General features: G+C 32.2%; 1 protein-coding gene across 1 annotated transcript in view; it reads left to right on the forward strand.

Moving 5' to 3' along the window:
- The window catches only part of LOC127720070 (TELO2-interacting protein 1 homolog), a 42,180-nt gene extending 22,951 nt beyond the window's left edge, over positions 1-19,229 (forward strand). The window contains exons 15-26 of the mRNA XM_052226464.1: positions 435-630; positions 1,496-1,632; positions 2,805-2,970; positions 3,590-3,691; positions 4,771-4,980; positions 6,846-6,951; positions 9,042-9,124; positions 11,146-11,261; positions 12,793-12,880; positions 13,398-13,484; positions 16,360-16,482; positions 19,138-19,229. Coding sequence (XP_052082424.1) covers positions 435-630; positions 1,496-1,632; positions 2,805-2,970; positions 3,590-3,691; positions 4,771-4,980; positions 6,846-6,951; positions 9,042-9,124; positions 11,146-11,261; positions 12,793-12,880; positions 13,398-13,484; positions 16,360-16,482; positions 19,138-19,218 — 1,495 coding nt within the window. The 3' untranslated portion in view covers positions 19,219-19,229. The remainder of the gene's footprint in view (positions 1-434; positions 631-1,495; positions 1,633-2,804; positions 2,971-3,589; positions 3,692-4,770; positions 4,981-6,845; positions 6,952-9,041; positions 9,125-11,145; positions 11,262-12,792; positions 12,881-13,397; positions 13,485-16,359; positions 16,483-19,137) is intronic.
- Positions 19,230-19,674: the final 445 nt, after the last annotated feature.

Raw genomic sequence — 19,674 nt, forward strand, 5'->3', positions numbered from 1 at the left:
CATATTTTACATATTAATAGAATTGTGCGATGCAGTATTTACTGAAATAGCAATAACTTATCTCACATCTTTGAGTATAATTTAAACGTCGTGATAATGAATGTATACAAAAAGTTATGAATTTACTTGAACAGAATATTTTTTATGCCCCACCTAGGGGCATTATATTTTTCGACTGTGTGTCTGTTCTTTCATTCATCCTTCCATCCATCTGTCCCGCTTCAGGTTAAAGTTTTTGGTCAAGGTAGTTTTTGATGGAGTTGAAGTCCAATCAACTTGAAACTTAGTACATATGTTCCCGATGATATGATCTTTCTAATTTTAATGCCAAATTAGAGTTTTGACCCCAATTTCAAGGTCCACTGAACATTGAAAATGATAGTGCGAGATGGGCATCCATGTACTATGGACACATTCTTGTTTGTTTTTTTCAGGATGCTGATAGAGGAATATTTCTCACCTATAAATTTTCACTTAATTACAAATGCATCACATGATAGTGCTATGTCAACACCAGAGACCCGTCTGCTTGCCATAAATCTTGTATCACATGACAATACTGTCAACAGTTTTAACAGAAATATTATACAGATTTGCTTGTATCTGGAGGGAATTGGTTACTTTGCCAAGGTATCTTTATGTGTTAAGTATTTGCTTATTGTAAAAATAATAAGATGTGGTATGTTTGCAAATGAGACAACTATCCACCAGAGACCAAATGACATAGATTTATGTAACTATTGGTCACTTTACTGCATTCAACAATGAGCAAATCCCATACTGCACTGCAAGCTTTTAAAGACCCTGACATGACAAAATATTAAACAATTCAAATGTGAAAAACAAAGGAATGGCCTGATTTAAGTACAAAATAATATGTATAGATAAATATGATATACAGCTACAATCGAGAACCACTGAATTACAGGCTACTGACTTGGGTCAGGCACATAAACAATATGGTGGGGTTAAAAAATATTGACAAACCATCCCCTTACCTGGGACAGTGATGTAACAGAACAACATAAGAACCCACTGTTAAAATCAGTTAAAAAGGGCTCGACTCATCAGATCAATAAAAAGCACCAAGAAAAAAACCCAACTAACAAAAAGACTAAAGACACAAAGTACTGATCGGAGAGTATCAGCAAAAATTGGGTATATTAATGTTTGTTAGTTACCTGTTATCAATCTCTTTATTGAACAAACAAATAAATATCAATATTTTCTAATTTGCCTTTAGTATAAAAGTTACGCTTATGTACTACGAGGAAAAAGATTAAATTTTTGATGTAGTTCTATGTCAGTATCTAGCTGATCTTCACAAATATCCCTGTTTGTTTCTAGGTCAGAGATACAACAAGGTGCTGAGATATTTGATGTTTCTGCAATTTCACATCAAAATTGACTTACAATTCTGGTTATAATTTTCACAGTTAATTCAACCCCTCTCCAAATATTTTCTGTGTATTATTAAATAGATATTTATTTGCAGGTTCTTGGCAAGAGATTTTGTCCTTTCTTAATCCAGACTTTATATCCATTACTGGAGAAGTTAGGAGATGACACAGCTTTTATTAGTAGTACAGCTTACTTAAGTTTATGTGATATTTGTTCTGCCTGTAGCTATGGGTAAGCATTTGGTATTTATATAATAATGGTAATTTTTATGCCCCACCTAGGGGCATTATGTTTTTCGGTCTGTGCGTCTGTTTGATCATTCGACAGTTCATCCGTCTGTCCTGCTTCAGGTTAAAGTTTTTGGTCAAGGTAGTTTTTGATGAAGTTGAAGTCCAATCAACTTGAAACTTAGTACACATGTTCCCTATGACACGATCTTTCTAATTTTAATGCCAAATTAGAGTTTTTACCCCAATTTCATAGTCCACTGAACATAAGAAAATGATAGTGCAAGTGGGGCATTCGTGTTCTATGGACACATTCTTGTTTTTTATACTGACATCATCATCAACAATATTCAAGCTGATAAAGTCCATATCAAAACATAAAATGCCATTCTTCTTTTTGTTGACAATTGATCTTAACAATATATTTCTTTAGGTGGGATATGAATTACATAAAGAAGTTTATAAAATTCTTTTTTATGTGTACGAAAAACTGCAATAGATTTTTAGTTGCATGAATGATGTTAGGTGCATTTTATTTATTAATTGACATGGATGGACAGAATAAAATTGATATTGCTGCATTGTTACGTAAAGTCATTGCCTAACATTTTCCAGCATCCCAAACTGTACATATGATCTTAATACTATTAAGAAGTAGGATCAGAGGGAAAATGTACAAATTGTTGATAAATGGCGATATTGAAGTTAGAAATGATACATTAGATTGAAAAGAAACACAAACCTTATAAATTTTGTAACAGTAGATTGTACATATATGGGTTGGCCTCCTCTGGGTTTGTGCTGTCATTATTTGCTGCCACAAAAATTAAAAAAATGTATATTTTGACTACAAATTATTTTTTTAATTGTTAGAGATACAGTTTTCCATTAAAAGACATGTTTTAGTATTTAAAGATAGTACATTATGTTATCTGCTCTGCTTGAAGATAGCGGTAACTATGGAACTACAGGGGATCAATTCTGGGGCTTTTTGATAAAAAATGGAATTTTTTTTTTTTAATTAAGCATTATATCTTCTGTTTGTTTATTTGACAGTTTTGGGTTGAAAGTACATACGGTATATGTGGTTATATTAATGAAATGTAATCCTCAAGACATCATCATTGATTGAAATTTTTTCTGAACTCTTTTTCTAACCAAAATAAAACTTTTCAGGTCAATAGATGAATTGTTGAAGCAAAATGCTGATTATCTTGTAAATGCCATATCGCTTCGTCTTCGACATTTTGATCAAAATAAACAGAGCCCCCTGGTGTTAAAAGTGATATTACAGTACAGTACTGTGGAAATACTGCCACTGATTGATGATACTATACAGGAGGTAAGTAAACTCAAGAGGTGTACCTTAGGTACTAGGTAAGATATATCCGAATACCAAAAAACCCATATGTTTATAAACACAGGGGACATAACTTTTGTTATCGGTTTCTCATTGGTGAGTAGGCAATATCAAAACAAATGTCAATGAAAAAATATAGAAATTCTTGAGTTTGTCACTGCAAAGTATTCAGTAGGGAAACAACAGTAAAACACACTTCACAGAAAGTTTCAGATTTATTTGATCATCTTCTAGGAAGGGAAACTTTAAATCTCCCACAAGACAACATTAGAGACAAGAAGTGATAGTTATGCAAATATACAAAGACAAAAACTACTAGTTTGTATGAAAAGATTAACAAACAGCCATGCTTATATAGTGCATTAAAACATTGTAACCTTGAACAAAGATTTTTCAAGGTTGACATAATTATTACCTGATAATGAATCAACACACTCAAATCATCTGTTCGAATGGTTATTTTCTTACTGATAAAAAGTTATTAAAGAAATGTAGAAGTGAGTCTGTCAAAGTTTTAGCTTTAAATTGTGTTTCAGACGTTCATTTTATCTGAAATCTCTTAATAATAGTTATACTTAAGTTATATTGATATATTTTGTAGGTGTTGTCCTCCTTAGATGATTTTTATGATGACCAAGCAGCATTATTTATGGGAGTATTAAATGAGCTGGTGAAGGCTGTGTCCAGATGGTTTCCTTGTCTGGTAGGTATTTTGTACAATAACAGTAAATTCAGAAATTATTGAGATGTTTTTATTAAAGTGAAGAATGCAACAGTATTAGGTTCGCAGTAATTATACCCCTACAGACGAAGTCGAAGGGGACTTTAGGTTTGCTATCCGTCCGTCTGTCTGTCCATATGTCAGTCCGGCAAATCAGTTTTCCACACTTTTTTTCTTCTTGCTTGAAGATATTGATTTGATGATTGGTATATAGTTTTATCATGACAAGTTACAGATGAAATTTGAATTTTGTTCTGGTCTTATTATTTTGTGCAGAGTTATGGTCCTTGGACTTAGAAAATTCACTCAAATAATCAATTTTCCACATTTTTTTTTCATCATGCTTGAAGATATTGACTTGATATTTATGTTATGTAGTTCACACCATGACAAGTTATAGATCAAGTTAGCATTTTGTTCCAGTACAATGAATTTTTAACTGGTAGGGGACTATGTATAGCTAGGCAATACTCACAGAATGCTTGTTAAAACTCACATTTATATTTTGGTTATGATTTTCCTTCACAAAAGTTTTGCAATCACAATAAGTAGAGCTTGAAAAATTACCAGCTGTAATCAGTGATTCATAATAATAGATGCACGCTTTAATTTCTGAATTCACAGTATTCCCATCTACAAATTGAACCTATTTTGAAATGATGATTGAACTCAATTTATACATAAATTATAACATACATTTCTTAAGTTCTCTGTTGATGAATATAAAAAGTTCCAACTCCCTCTTGCAAGGTTGACCTTAGGTGGATTTGACTTCTTTTGAGGTCCCTTTTTGGTCATAAGGCTCCTCAAGAATTCAAATATAAAAAAAAATATGACAACTACAAATGTACAATTATGAACAAAGGGAAATAACTCCAAGTTAAAACATATAATTGGCCTGAATGTGTTGTTCTATTGATAAATACCATTCAATGAGTTCACATTGTGAAATGGAAGCAATATTTACACTTCAGTGCTTACACGTACTTAGATTTGTTTTTGTCAGTGGTCCATAGATATTGGTAGACAATGATAATTATGATTTTTGTTATCCCTTACAGAAATGTAAAGTTGAAGAAACCCAAGCAGATAACCTATGTGTTAGCTTAATCGATGAACTCTTAGAATATTGTAAAACTCTGAGGGTATCTGAAGGACAGGAAGAGGAAGTTGATGAGTCACATGATCAGCCGTCTCAGGAAGAAGATGAAGATAGTACAGATCCTGATAAAAAACCTCCACTGCCCAAACATGTAGTTGTTGTTAAAGAGGTATAACTTGCATCTACCATATATGATATTTCTCTAAATCTTAGCTGATTTATACTTTCCTTGACCAGTTGATTATTTTTTTATAATCAGCGTGGGGTTTGTTTGATCTCAGTTCTTCTTTGGTCAAAATTCAATTATGACGTCAAATTTGCTTGTTTTCCTCTGAATTTGCTAATAGCATGACGTCACAAAAAAAGGTAACCATGTCTATTACATTATATAGTAAAAACACTTCATTTTGCAAATCATAGAAAAAGAAATATAAAGTTTGCCAACATATTGTCTTAAAGAGAAACAGATACCATAACCAAATCTCCTGCAATACAATATATCTTCATTCTCAATAGTTGAAATATGAGATTTCGGTGTCAACAATTGTTAAGTTTTCTGCTTAAGTTAGTTTGATAGGAACTACTTGTGATAGATCATTGATATTTTATATAAAGTTGCATTACTATCAGTACATATCAAATTGACGACTATTTTGAGGCCCTCCCCCTAAGTCATGGTCCAGTGACTTTGAATTGATTAGCAATTTTCAATGTTAAGTTTCTGCTTAAGTTAGTTTGATAGGAACTACATATGAAAGAGCAATAATATTTTGTATGAAGTTGCATTATTATCAGTACATATCAGTTTGAGGACTATTTTGAGGCACTGCCCCTTTAGACATGCTCCAGTGACTTTGAATAAGTTAGCAATTTTCAATGTTTAGTTTATTGTTTAAGTTAGTTTGATAGGATCTACTTGTGATAGATCAATGATATTTTGTATGAAGTTGCATTGCTATCAGTTCATATCAGTTTGACTACTATTTTGAGGCACTGCCCCCTTGGACATGGTCCAGTGACTTTGAATAAATTAGCAATTTTCAATGTTAAGTTTTCTGCTTAAGTTAGTTTGATAGGATCTACTTGTGATAGATCAATGATATTTTGTATAAAGTTGCATTACTATCAGTACATATCAGTATGATGACTATTTTGAGGCCCTGCCCGCTTGGGCATGGTCCAGTAACTTTGAATTAATTAGAAATTTTCATTGTTAAGTTGTCTGCTTAAGTTAGATTGATAGGAACAACTTACAACAATATATTGTATAAAGTTACATTACTGTCTGTACATCTCACTTTGTCCACCATTTTCAGGCCATGTCCACTAGATCATGGTCCAGCGACTGATTTAATAAGCAATGTTGCTGTCCATCAGATTGTCTTTTTTAAAATTTTATGCCGACAGGCGAGACATATCTCTGTGTCAACAGTTTATTGGTTTTAGATTAGCTTTTAGTAGCTGCCAGTACTCTTAGATCGGTACTTTGTGTATTTTGTCTGTAGTTGTTTTAATGTGCATCAGACCGTTTTGATGAGTCAAGCCTTTTCTAACTGATTTTTACAGATTGTACTTATGTTGTGCTGTTACACCACTGTTTTAGGTAAGGGGGATGGTCAGGTGGTCACAAACATGTTTATCCCTGCCTCATTCTATATGTGCATGTCCATAGTCAGGAGCTTGTTATTCAGTAGTTATCTTTGGTTGCTGTCTCATATTTGTTTTTCATTTCTTGTTTTCTCATAAATCAGGTCATTGGTTTTTTATTTGAATTGTTTCACATTTTGTGATTTCGGGCCTTTTTAAGCTGACTGTACCATATTGGTTTTGCTCATTGTTGAAGGCGATAGGATGACCTATAGTTGCCTAAATCCACTTCATTTGTACTCTGTTGGATAGTTGTCTCATTGGCAATCATACCACATCTCCTTATTTTGTAATCATGAGGAAGAAAGGCAATTGAAATTTATTTCTTGATAAATTGTACTTTTACAAATATTTTCAGTGTATTTCCTCTGCATTTTTATTTTACAGGTTATGACAAGAAGTAAACACTTATTATCTTCCAAAAGTCCTCGGCTGAGATTACTGGTATTGGATACAATTGGCTATTCATGCCAAGCTTTATCTTCACACACAGGTATTTACGAGAATAAACCATAATTAATACAGAAAAATCTGATGGGTAAAAAAATTTCAGAATGTAGATATCTATTTCCTTTTCCTTTGTACTGAAAATAATAACTCCTGGTATGAGCAATGTTCAGAATGTCCAGATATATTTCCTCTTCATTTGTACTGAAATTATCAGGAGACCTCTTGTATGAGTAATTGCCCCTAATTGGAAATTTGTTTACCAATTTGATCGTTTTTGCTTTTAATACATAGAAGGAAACTGTAAACAGCAAAAAAGATAAATTGACTTCTTGAAGATGGGAGTTATTGCCCTTTAAAGACAATTTTGACCAATTTTTGTTTTTTTTTCCTATGTCTTATAAACTATTGTAGATAGACAAATATTGTAAAAAGTAAAAATTATCAGCAATACAAGATCTACAATTAAGTCACATGACCAAAATTATAACTTGACTGGAACTAAACTAGACACGAGTGATTTCTACTGTGGTTAGACTTTTAGTTTGTGAATTACATTAAGATATATATATCAACCAACATGGCTGTCATGACTAAGATCAGAACGTAGGGTTAAAATTCAAATAATTGTGTTCTATAGATTCATTATTATTCGTGGAGTACCAATTTTCATGGATTTTATGGATAAAGGTAAACGATTAATTTAAATGTTCTACAGAGTACAAATTTTCTATAGGTTTGTTTGCAGACTAAAAACCATGAAATCAAATATCCACGAAAAAACAATTTTACCTCAATCCATGAAAAAAGGTACCCACAAAAGTAAAAAATCTACAGAAATATCTTAAAACTGTAGTTGATCTTGTAATTTTTTATCTAACTGTGTATTTGCATTCAGGTGTCACAGGTCAAATTTATTCGTTCATTGTGTGTTAATTTACGTTTTTTGATTGAGTTAAGCCTTCCAATTGATATTTTATAGTGTGTTTTTCTATGTTGTGATGTTATACTATTGTTTCAGAAAAGGGAGAAGGTTTGGTACCATTAAAACGTTTAATCCCGATGCAAATGTTTGCACCTGTCCTAAGTCAGGAATCTGATTACAGTAGTTGTCGTCTGTTTATGTAGTTCATACATGTTTCTCGTTTCTCGTTTTTATATAGATTAGACCGTTGGTTTTTCCATTTGAATGGTTTTACACTAGTAATTTTTTGGGGCCCTTTATAGCTTGCTGTTTGGTGTGAGCCAATGCTCCGTGTTGAAGGCCGTACCTTGACCTATAATGGTTTACTTTTATAAATTGTAACTTGGATGGAGGGTTGTCTCATTGGCACTCATACCACATCTTCCTATACCTGTCTACTAACAGGAGCAGAAATATTTGTTAATTAAAAGAGCTACTGTAAATGCAGTTTGATAAATGTGTCAGAAGATTCCTTATTGGAGTTATTGCCCTTTAATAATGATTTTTATGAAATTATAGTGTATGTAGATGTTATTTTGAAAACAATAATGGATGGAGAGAATCAAAACATAACAGTATAATTGATAAACACTTTGAGATCTTCAAATTACTGCATTGGTTTGTTATATTTTGATGACTGCTTAGTGGATGGTCATTTGATATAGGGCTATTCCATTAAAATGTATGCGGGAGGGTAGGAAGGGAAGTTCAATTATTGAATGTGGGTCATGGGTCTTTTTTCAGTATGCGTCTATTACCATTATGCAAAATTATCTAAAAAATGGTTCTTGGTTGTAGGGATATTTTGAAAGTCCATTCCTACCCTCCCACATACATTTTAATGGAATAGCCCTTAGGGGGAGGGCTTTGAAGTTTCTGTAAATTTTGTCTCCTAGATTTTCTTTAAAAATAATATTATCAATAAGGCATGTTTTTGCCAGATGATCAGTTTGGTCTAGTTTACTATTTCAAAAAAAAAAATTAGCAGTACCAAAAATCATATTTTGCACAGATTGGCTTATATTCAAAGAGATACTGTTCTTTGTAACTTGAGAAGGTAAGTATGAGGGAGACAATAAAAATAAACCAGTCATTTCAAGTTTGTGTTTTTTAAATTCCGATTTTGATATTGGAAATTTTAATTTTATTGTTAATATTGTCTTCTTTTTTAGATGAACTGTTGCCTTTAATTCATGAACTTTGGCCTTCATATAGACAGAGGTTCATAGATGGAGAAAAATTAGTTGTAAGAAGGGTATGAAGAATCAATAAACTCTATATGATATGTAACATAACATTTTTCTCTATTTGGAAATAGTTGTGCAAATTCTTTTAAGGCTTCTCATTTGAGTTGATCCCTTATGTGGTGGCACAAGGATATTAGAAATTTATTTCAGAAAAACATAATTTCAGTATATTTTAAACTTTTATTGAAGTAAACAGGGTAAATTGGCAAAAATTAGGTAGTCAACATTCATCTAAGCTAAAAAAAAAAAAAACAAAAGTAGTTTATTATGCAAGGTGCTGTTTTTCATTGAAATAACATGGAAATTGAGGAGTAGACATTCAAATTGAAATAAGGAAAAAATTCTTCAAATTTTTGATCAGAATTATCAATAAATAAGCTGCAGTACAGCTTATTGAAATTGATTATAACCAATAAAAAAGATACGAAATTTTGGCTGGAAAGGGGAGATAATTTGGTTCTATATGGAATGATTAAAAATAAATTATGTCATATGGAGCTACATATAAATAGCATGGTTATCACATCCTGTTATACCTTGTATACTTATAATAGCCCTAATAGTAATTGTTAACAAATTTCCCATTTTTTTTCCATCTTTGATAACTGGTCAGTACAATTAAAAATCAAACTGTAAAACAATTGGAAAAAAATGACACTTTATAAGGAAAAATGCAAATTAAGCAACATTTTAATTGATCCAAATACTTTTTTACAAACACCTAATTCATTTGTATCTGTATGATACTCCAACTGTGAAATTCTAAGGAGTAGGTGCAAAATTTAATACTATCCAGCCACCTTAAGCTTTTCATTTATCTGAACTTCAGTAACTAAATCTTATTTCATTGAGATGAATTGGAATTCATGCCTTGAATATTTCCAGTCAAATTCACGTAAAAATAGCAATAGCCATTTTTTTCTTTTCATATATTGTTAGTTCTCAGTATTTTAAATAACAATGTCTAATCAATATCTATTTCACATCCATCTTTTTAAAAAGGTATGTTTGAAAGTTTTAAAAGTAATATAGAGAAGTGATAAAAAGCAAACAAATATTGATTAAGTCGGAGAGTTTTAACATCTTAAGAGGATAAAACAATTGATGTATTACTGTATGCAATGACATGATAGATGTATATTAATTTTTAAAAAAATTTACCTGAAAAAACCTTGTATATGTTTGCTATCATTTTGAGGAAAGATACAACTTGCTTTATACTTTTAATGACCTTTGTAACTGTGTGAACCTTACAAGAATTATTTGCCCCCACTCACTAAAATTTAGGCTGGAAAGGGGAGATAATTTGGTTATCTGTGCATTAATATGGAGCCACATATAAATTGCATGGTTATCACCACATGTGATACTGTAAACTTAACTAATTTTCGTAACTTTTGCAGGTAGAAAAGTATCATGAATATGTAAAACTTGGATCTTCCCTTATTTAAATACATCAAGGAAATTTGTAAATTGCGAAATTAAATCACTGCGAAGTGGTCTAGAAAGTGTTAGAGCTATTTTCATAATGCTTGTAGTTTAAAGGTTTGGTTGGCTTGCTTGCTTTGTTTGTATAAATGTTTCCTCAAGCATTGTAATTAAGATTGACATCTGCAATCAATAGATAGGTGGGGCTTCAGCTTGTATACATCATATTCTGCATTATACAATAACATTTAAATATAATGTAAACAAGCTGAAGACCCGCATATCTATTGATTGCAGGTGTCAATCTTAATTACAATGCTTGAGCAAACATTTATACAAACAAATCAAGCAAGCCAACCAAACCTTTAAACTTCAGGCATTAGGAAAATAGCTCAAAATGCATACCTCATATTTTTTGTTATAGCTCTTATTATAGTAAATAACAAATTTCACCATTATTCTAATCGTTTCTAACTGGAAGTTCACCTCTGGTCCTAACTGGAAGTTCACCTCTGGTCATTACGATTAATTAACTTGAAAAAAATTGATAATGGTTATTAACCTGTATCCACGATTTATATTTCAAATGATTATATTTTAGGCCCTGGAGACATTAGTTATCATGTCAGAATGTACCGGTGATTTTATTAAAAGAAGAACTGTGACTGATGTCTTCCCAAAGCTCATCAATTTCCTAGATAAACAAGCTCAAATAAGGTAATCCAGTTATCTATAAGTATCAGATAGATGCAGTAGCAGATGTTTTAATGCTGTTTATTTTGAAGACAAAATTTATTTTTCCTATTTCTCAGAACCTTAATGTATACTGTGGATTCATTATTATTCGTTGGATACCAATTTCCGTGGATTTCGTGGGTACAGGTAAACCACGAAATTAAATGTTTAACGAATTACATATTTTCAATAAGGGTTTATGAAGACTTTTGCAAAACCACGAAATCAAATATCCACGAAAATGCAAGTTTTCTGCAATCCACGAAAATTGGTACCCACGAAAATAAGTGAATCCACAGTAGATGTATAAGAACAATTTAATGTTATTCAAAGATTTTTTTTATGGCCCCACAACAAAGTTGTCGGGGCCATATAGTTTTACCCTTGTCGGTCATTCCGTCATTCTGTCATTCGGCAACAAACCATTTTTTTTTTCTAAACACCTTCAGATATTGGGCTGATTTTTGGTATGTGAGTTAACCATGATGAGTTACAGATCAAGTGTAAGTTTCGTTGTGCTCTGCGAAATTTTGCCGAAATTACGGGCTTTGGATTTGATAAATTGTTGAAAATCACAGTTATACAGACTTTTTTCTATACGCCTTCAGATTTTGCGCTGATTTTTGGTATGTGAGTTAACCATGATGAGTTACAGATCAAGTTTATGGTTTGTTCTGCTATGCTGATTTTCATGTCGCTTCAACACATCTTGTTAGATCTGCAGTACATCCACTTCCTGTTTGCTGATAGTTTGAAATTTAACTACTCATTGATCAAGGAAATTTTTCATCAAACTAGTATTGTCTTGAGAGCTGGATATTATCCATGCATGTTTGTGTCCACATGTGTTGTTGAAATTGCAGATTTTTCAACTTTTTGAGACGGAGCCATTCATGTTGTTCCGACACATCTAGTTTTATACTACACCCGATTACTTTGAATTACGAGTGAGGAGTATGCTTAGCACTACAAACTCATGCTTCTTGTTTGTTTTGTCACTTGCACTGCATCAGCCATCATATATTTATACCAGTGTCATGATGCTATAGGCTAGAGCAGATATTATATAGACAATAACTGTTTAGTGTCTTTAAATATCAGCTGTATTTGTACGAGGCTAAGAAACAGGTGTAATGCGAGCTTCAGCGAGCTATTACTCCTGTTTCGAGCTGAATACAAATACAGCTGATATTTAAAGACGCTAAACAGTTATTGTCTTTATCCTGCAATTAATTTTGGACATTTTTTTCCATTCCAATCGTTGAATTTGTTTTTGAAAGAAATCGACATGACTTAAACGCGGACTGCAATTAGGACCCCAAATTGAACTGTGAAGTAAACAGTAATTTGACATATAACTGTTTGCTCGCAACAGAGGCAGGATACCAGGAGACTATATACGTCTAGTATACGTATATCACTTTGTGTTATCTGTACACCTGTATTAGTATAGCAGAAAGGTAGATTGCAGGATAAATAGAATTATTCCATAAACAATATTTCTTTATTGTAGTGTCCAGACAGGGACAGCCTATCTACATACAGTAGCATACAAACTACAGCATTCCATACTGACAAATATTGGCATTATCTGTGATAAGGTAAGACAATTTAGACTATCTACACACCCTACAACACTGTAAATTCAGAAATTTGTGCTGGCATTTGTTGAACAATGGACACAAAGGCAAGATTGATTAATGAGCTATCAGGAAATGCTTCATACTAATTTTTTTTTTGTTAAATGCCAGTTTGCTTTTTTTGCAAATCTGTCTTGTAATTTTTGCAATGATAAAAGCATAACAAAATTTCTGAATACTTGGGAATCTTAATAATACAGCTTTTATTGCTGTTTAAGTGTTGGGTCACCAAAAAAATTCGCCCAATATGTTTCATTGAAGAAAAAAAAATATCTACCGCCCTTCTATTTTCATCTGAAAAATCCAAAGAGCAATTATCATTTTTGGTGAGGCCTTTTGATCATGAAAGTAAATGTCATTTGTAATATATTTATGATTTTTATTTCGCCTCAAAGAAGTTGAGGGAGACTATAGGAGTACACTCAAAAACAGTATCCATAGCTCTTCTTTTGATAATTTAAATATTTTTTTTTTACAGTTAACAGTTGGAGGAAATGACTTGGAAGAGATGATGTGTACTTGTTCAAGATACCTCAGTGCCAGACAGCCTCACACGTTACAACAGGTAGAGCTTGCATTGTCATTCCACCAAATCATGGACCTATAAATTTTGTTTTTTGGTTCACCTGGTCCAAACGGCCTGTTTTAGCTATTGCCATCACATAGCATCCTTTGTCTGTTAAATGTACAAAAATCTTCTCCTCTGCAACAACTGGGCCAATTGAAACCAAATTTGGTCACTGGAGTATTTAGTTGTGTCTGTTTAGTCCAACATGGCCACCAGTATTAAAAATAGAACAGAGGGTTAAAATACATATAGTGTCTTATTATCTTGATAACCTTTACAGAAAGTCGGGCTCATTAGAAATGGCCATAATGTCAAGATATCTACTTTTCGTTATTGCAAATAATTATAGGAGAGATTGTCCTTTAAAGATGATTTTAACCAAAATTTTGGGGTTTTAGCTATAACCTTGAAAAAAGTAAAATAACAAAATTACTGAAGTCCAAGGAAAATCCAAAACGGAAAGTCCTTTTTAAAATGGCAAAATCAAAGATCAAACACATCAAACGAATGGAAAACTATAATGGATAGAGAAAACTGTATTTCCTCTTAATGATGATTTTGACTCAATTTTTGTGTTTTTGGCAGAAACTATAGTAGATACTAGGGTATACATTTGATAGAGAGAAATTGTAAAGAAGCAAAGCTGATCGGCAAATTAAGATCTACAAATAAGTGAATATGACCAAAATCAACAGTCTACTCCTTATAGGAGTTACTTTGAATAGCAGAGTTTATCAGCAACACAAAATCTACAAATGAATCATATGAATGAAAGCGTAAATTTCTTAATAGGATAGACAGAAACTGCAGCAAAAATTATATAGGAAGAAAAGATTCTGGCACACACAGTTTTCATTCAACACAAATATTCTTGTTACATTGTGTATTTTTTATGCAAAAATGCCAGATGGCTTCTAGTTTGTGTTAACAAAAAAAAGGTATATTTAACTCGCATGACCCAAGAGCCAGTATAAGATATTGTCATTCAAATCATTAAGCATTCTCTGTCATCTGAACCATAGGCCTTCCTGTTTAAACTTTAAAATATGCACTGATCAGCTGTTTTCAATTGAAACATATTGTATGAACCCTGGTTTTGATGTGGGTTTTTAAAGGAAAATTAAATGATTTGATTAGAACTGCTTTTGCAATGATACCAGATGTTCCCAACTGCTTTTATGAAAAATAATAGAAAATATTAGGAGGGAAGTTTGACCCTATAAAAATAAGAAAATGTGATATGATCAAAGAAGCTATAACAATAGTCACATTAGGTCAATTTTAGACTAACTAGACAAGTTGATTTGTCTAGGACTTTTTTTTTGGTATTCATCTTTTAATTCTCCTTCTTATTGATATCACCTCAGTGGTCTCTTGGTTGCTCGCCTCATGTGGCAGCAGTCATGGGTCTCAATCCCTGGCTGGTTAAAACAAAGATTTTAAAATTGTATTTGCTGCTTCTCTGCTAAGCAGGTGGTAGTTAGTAGTAAAAAGAGCAACAACTGGTTGGCTCAGCTTCAGACAAATGTGTCAGAGAAGGGGACATAGTCTTCCAGTTCTCTGTTAGCTTGTAAAATAGCATGTAAAAAAATTTGGTTCGGAATATCAGTCTAATACAAAGCAGGGTTCAAATTCATATAACGTATATGTTCTCCTCCTGATATGCCTGTAATATTTGCCACTGGATGTTTAACACCAATCTATGATCATCATCATCCTGCTAATTGGTTTGAATATTCCTGGGAAACAATGCACATCAAACGCAGTAAACAGTAACTTTTCCCTTGATATAAGATAATCAGTCCTTTTTGTCGAGCCTTTGACTTTTTTCGAAAAAGCGAGACATAGCGATCCTTCATTCCGTCAGCGTCGTCATCGGCGGCGTCCACAAATATTCACTCTGGTTAAAGTTTTTGAAATTTTAATAACTTTCTTAAACTATCCTGGATTTCTACCAAACTTGGACAGAAGCTTGTTTATGATCATAAGATAATATTCAAAAGTAAATTTTGTAAAAAAAATTCTATTTTTTCCGTATTTTACTTATAAATCGACTTAGTTTTTCTGCCAGGAAACATTACATTCACTCTGTGGTTAAAGTTTTTAAAATTTTAACAACTTTCTTAAACTATCCTGGATTTGTACCAAACTTGGACAGAAGCTTGTTTATGATTAAAAGCTAGTATCTAGAAGGAAATTTTGTTAAAATTTTGTTCCATTTTTTCCGTATTTTACTTATAAATGGACTTAGTTTAACATTACATACAGTCTGCAGATTAAGTTTTTAAAACATTTATTAGATTCATAAACTATCCTGGATTTTTACCAAACTTGGACAGAAGCTACTTACAATCAAAAGATAGTATAGAGAGGAATATTTTTATTAATTTTTTTCCTCATTTTTGTTGAGCCTGCGATTAACAGCAAAATTAGGCGAGACACTTGGTTCCACGGAACCCTTACAAACTTTTTTTTAGAATTTTGGCTAATCTAGGTAAAAATTGTGCTAAGATGACTATTGATATAGCTTCTTTGATCAATGAAGTATGTACTGATTGAAGTACTGTAAGAATAAGTTATTATACCCCCACTCTAGGAGTTGGAGCTATATTGCAATAACCTTGTCCGTTCATCCATCATTCTGTTAGTTAGACAAATATTTTGTCACACTTTTCTCAGAAACTATTAAAAAGAATGACTTCATAATTGGTCAGCAGCTTGACAGTGGTAAGTTGTAATGTGTGAGCACTTTTTTGGTCTATCCAACGCCTACTTTCTTTTTTCTGATACTTTGAATTATGAGTGGTGGTATGCTTAGCACGGCAATGCATGCAATATTAATTCAAACAGTATTTGTTTGGTATTTTTACAGGTTTCTATTTCCCTGTGTAGAACATTCTATAAATTAGACCCTGATAGATTGTGGTTACTACTGTGTGACATGGCATGTCCTGTAGAATACATCCCTCCAAGTCCCTGCTTGAAGAATGCTAAGGTATGTTTCATTCACGTTTTGCAGAGAATGTTTAACCATTTCCTGTCAAGAAATGTATTTTCTTTCATCATAAAAATGGAACATACAATACCTTGCAAATATAAGATATGCTATTAAATTCAATGATTTTTGGGTAAAGATTGCATGAAATGCAATCAAAACCCTATGGTACTGACTTGATATCTATATCTTCCTAGGTTGATCACTACCTTTTATAGTTCAAACAAAATAGTGCAGTGTAGTGATCATTATTTAGATCCTATCCAGTGAATGTCATGCAATTTATTGATGATATGTTATACTTTGATATTTAAGTTACAATATGATGTGTATTTGAATTACCTTACTTGTCAAGAAAACATTATTTTATTAAAAATTACATAAGTAATTCATGGTGTATGCATCTGTTATTAAAATAGGATTAACTACAAATGTACAATCATCAACAATGGAAGATAACTCCAACTCATTTTTCAAAATTTTTAATTTGCCTAGCAAAATACAGTTCAATGTTTTATTTAGAAATTTACAAAATGAAAGCAATCTTTACCCTTCAGCACTTTGATAACAAAAAATGTATGAGTTTTACTGTGCATATTGCTGTGTGTTTGTTTATTCCACATTGGCTAGAGGTATAGGGGAAGGTTGAGATCTCACAAAACAGGTTTTATCCTGCCACATTTTTGTGCCTGACTCAAGTCTGTGAAGACCCATTTCTGGCCTTGGGCTGTTCTCTGCTCTTTGGTCACGTTGTTGTCTCTTTGACACATTCCCTGATTCCATTCTCTATTCTATGTTATAACATGGGTAAACATGAGGTGGAAAAAGAGTATTTCACCTGACCTGTTATATAGTAAATTCACTTCAAATAAGAGCGTGGGCCTTGATGAACGAGTGGTCTAAGTAGTTCATCTACTGTATCACTAGCCTAACAACACTGAGATTGTAAGTACAACCTTGCATGTAGGAGGTGCATTGGACTCATTGATCTTAATTGGAATGTTTTCCTGCTTAAGGTCAGTGATTTTCTCCAGTCACTCTGGCTTCCTCCACTTATGAAAAATGGCCACTGTTATTCAGCCATTAGTGCTGAAAGTGGTGTTAAACACAAAAAACAATCAATCAAATACCAGCTTAAAAACTGTAAAGGTAAGTTTAACTCAGGTTAACAGAAAAATATAAATTATTAGAGAGTTAAATTAAATTAATGCAGAGTTCATTTAAATATAATAAAGTTATTTAGGAAATGAAATAGCTGTTAAAAATCAAAGGAATTGCAAAAATTGCAATATTTTTTATTTTTTTCAAAGTAATCTTACCGGTAATCAATTGATAAATGAATAGGGTGATATTGTCTTGTCACTTACGAAAAGAAGTATCATTTGAGGTGTCATTTTGATGTCATAAACATGTAAAAATTGATATGTTCGATCTTAAATGATAAAATCTACCAATAAATCTGGGTAAAATTATCCTTATCCGTGTCTAAAAAGAATTTTTACTTACATTGACATGTTTGTTCATGTCACTTTTTTGACAAAACATATCTTGGGTTAGGCTGTTTAAAAATGATATAAGAATTAGGAGATGTGGTATGATTGCTAATGAGACAACTATCCACTAGAGACCAACTGACCAAGATAACAACAACTATAGGTCACCATATGGCATTAACAATGACCCAATCCAATACTGTATCTTATCGGCAATTTGTTTATTTCTCCTTTTGATCTTACTGCTTAAATTTATAATATCATGGACAGGACCTGATACTCAAAAATGTTAGGCAATGACGTCATGTATCAGTGCAGTAACGTCAGATGGTCATCTCCATCTGGGTCAATTCATCAATGAAATGCATGCGATTTCATTCATACAATCGAACAACTATCACATTGTTTTGTACGCGTAGAAATAGTTTTGCTAATTATATCATTTATTTCATATTCTCAATTAAAAAGAAAAAAACAAACATACAGTTAATACAAATTACCCATAAAAAAATCACATTTAATTATTTGATACTGACTTCATCAGCTTGAATATCAGCTCACCTTATCAGGCTTGCTTGATATTCTTGCTGATAAAGTCAGTATCAAAAACAAAAAAAATCATTATTCTGTATGTATGCTATGCTATTTAATTGGTTTGTCCCATATCTACCCCTGGTTAAAAAGCAGATCATTACCGAGTAAGACGTTAACTGTGAAAGACAAAGAATTACAGTCAAACCTTATATTAAAGTCACATCTATTAAGTTAAAGCCTGCCTTGTCAGGTCACCCTCTTCTTGTCCCACCATAATAATAAGTATACATTTGAACCTCAATTCAAAGGTCACATTTCTCTGGTCCCAAGGGTGACCTTTATTTACAGGTTTTACTGTATTTCTATTTCTGGTCATGCCAGTCGATAGAAATGTCTCTAACCTTTTGATTTCCAATTTAATAGCAGACCTTGAAGAATTTTTTTTTCAAAACTGCATAATTGGTTATTCTTGAAATTAGATAAAGCTAATTGGAAAATTAAATTTTAATGGAGAAAACAGTTAACTCAATTATAATGCAGTTGATAGATTAATGCTTCTTGCCTTCTTAATTTTTTAATTTAATTTATTGACTTGCGTTCTAATTTTGAATGTATGTTTTTTTTTCAGTTTCTGACACAACCACTGTCCAGGAATGAGTACACAGATAATGTTAAGATTGTATTTGTTACTTTATATGATAATACATAATGTTTAATGAATTTGATATGCTTTCTTTATCTGGCCATTGAATTGTAGCTACTAAAATCCTGAAAATGCATGAAATATTTGCCGCTGGAAGTAAAGCATCAACAATCAATCAAACAAATAAAGTTTATTGGTATATTAAAAGATATCTGTAGATTCCATCAGCTGGCAGGGTAAAACCCTTGAAGTGTGGGCTGTATTGCAATCACCTTGTCTGTCTGTCCGTCATCCAAATAAATATTTTTTTATCGCTTTTCTCAGAAACTTAAACAAAATAACTTCATATTTGGGCAGCAGCTTGACAGTTATGAGTTGTATAGTGTGAGCACGTTTAGAATCTGTCAAACACCTAATTTCTGTTTTCAGATTCTTAGAATAATGGAGTGAGCATGCATTCTTATTTTGAATTGTCTTTGACCCGTGGATACTTGATTTTCGTGAATTGTCTTATTATATTAT

The sequence above is a fragment of the Mytilus californianus genome, unplaced genomic scaffold (assembly GCF_021869535.1).
Source record: "Mytilus californianus isolate M0D057914Y unplaced genomic scaffold, xbMytCali1.0.p SCAF_11, whole genome shotgun sequence".
NCBI lineage: Eukaryota > Metazoa > Mollusca > Bivalvia > Mytilida > Mytilidae > Mytilus > Mytilus californianus.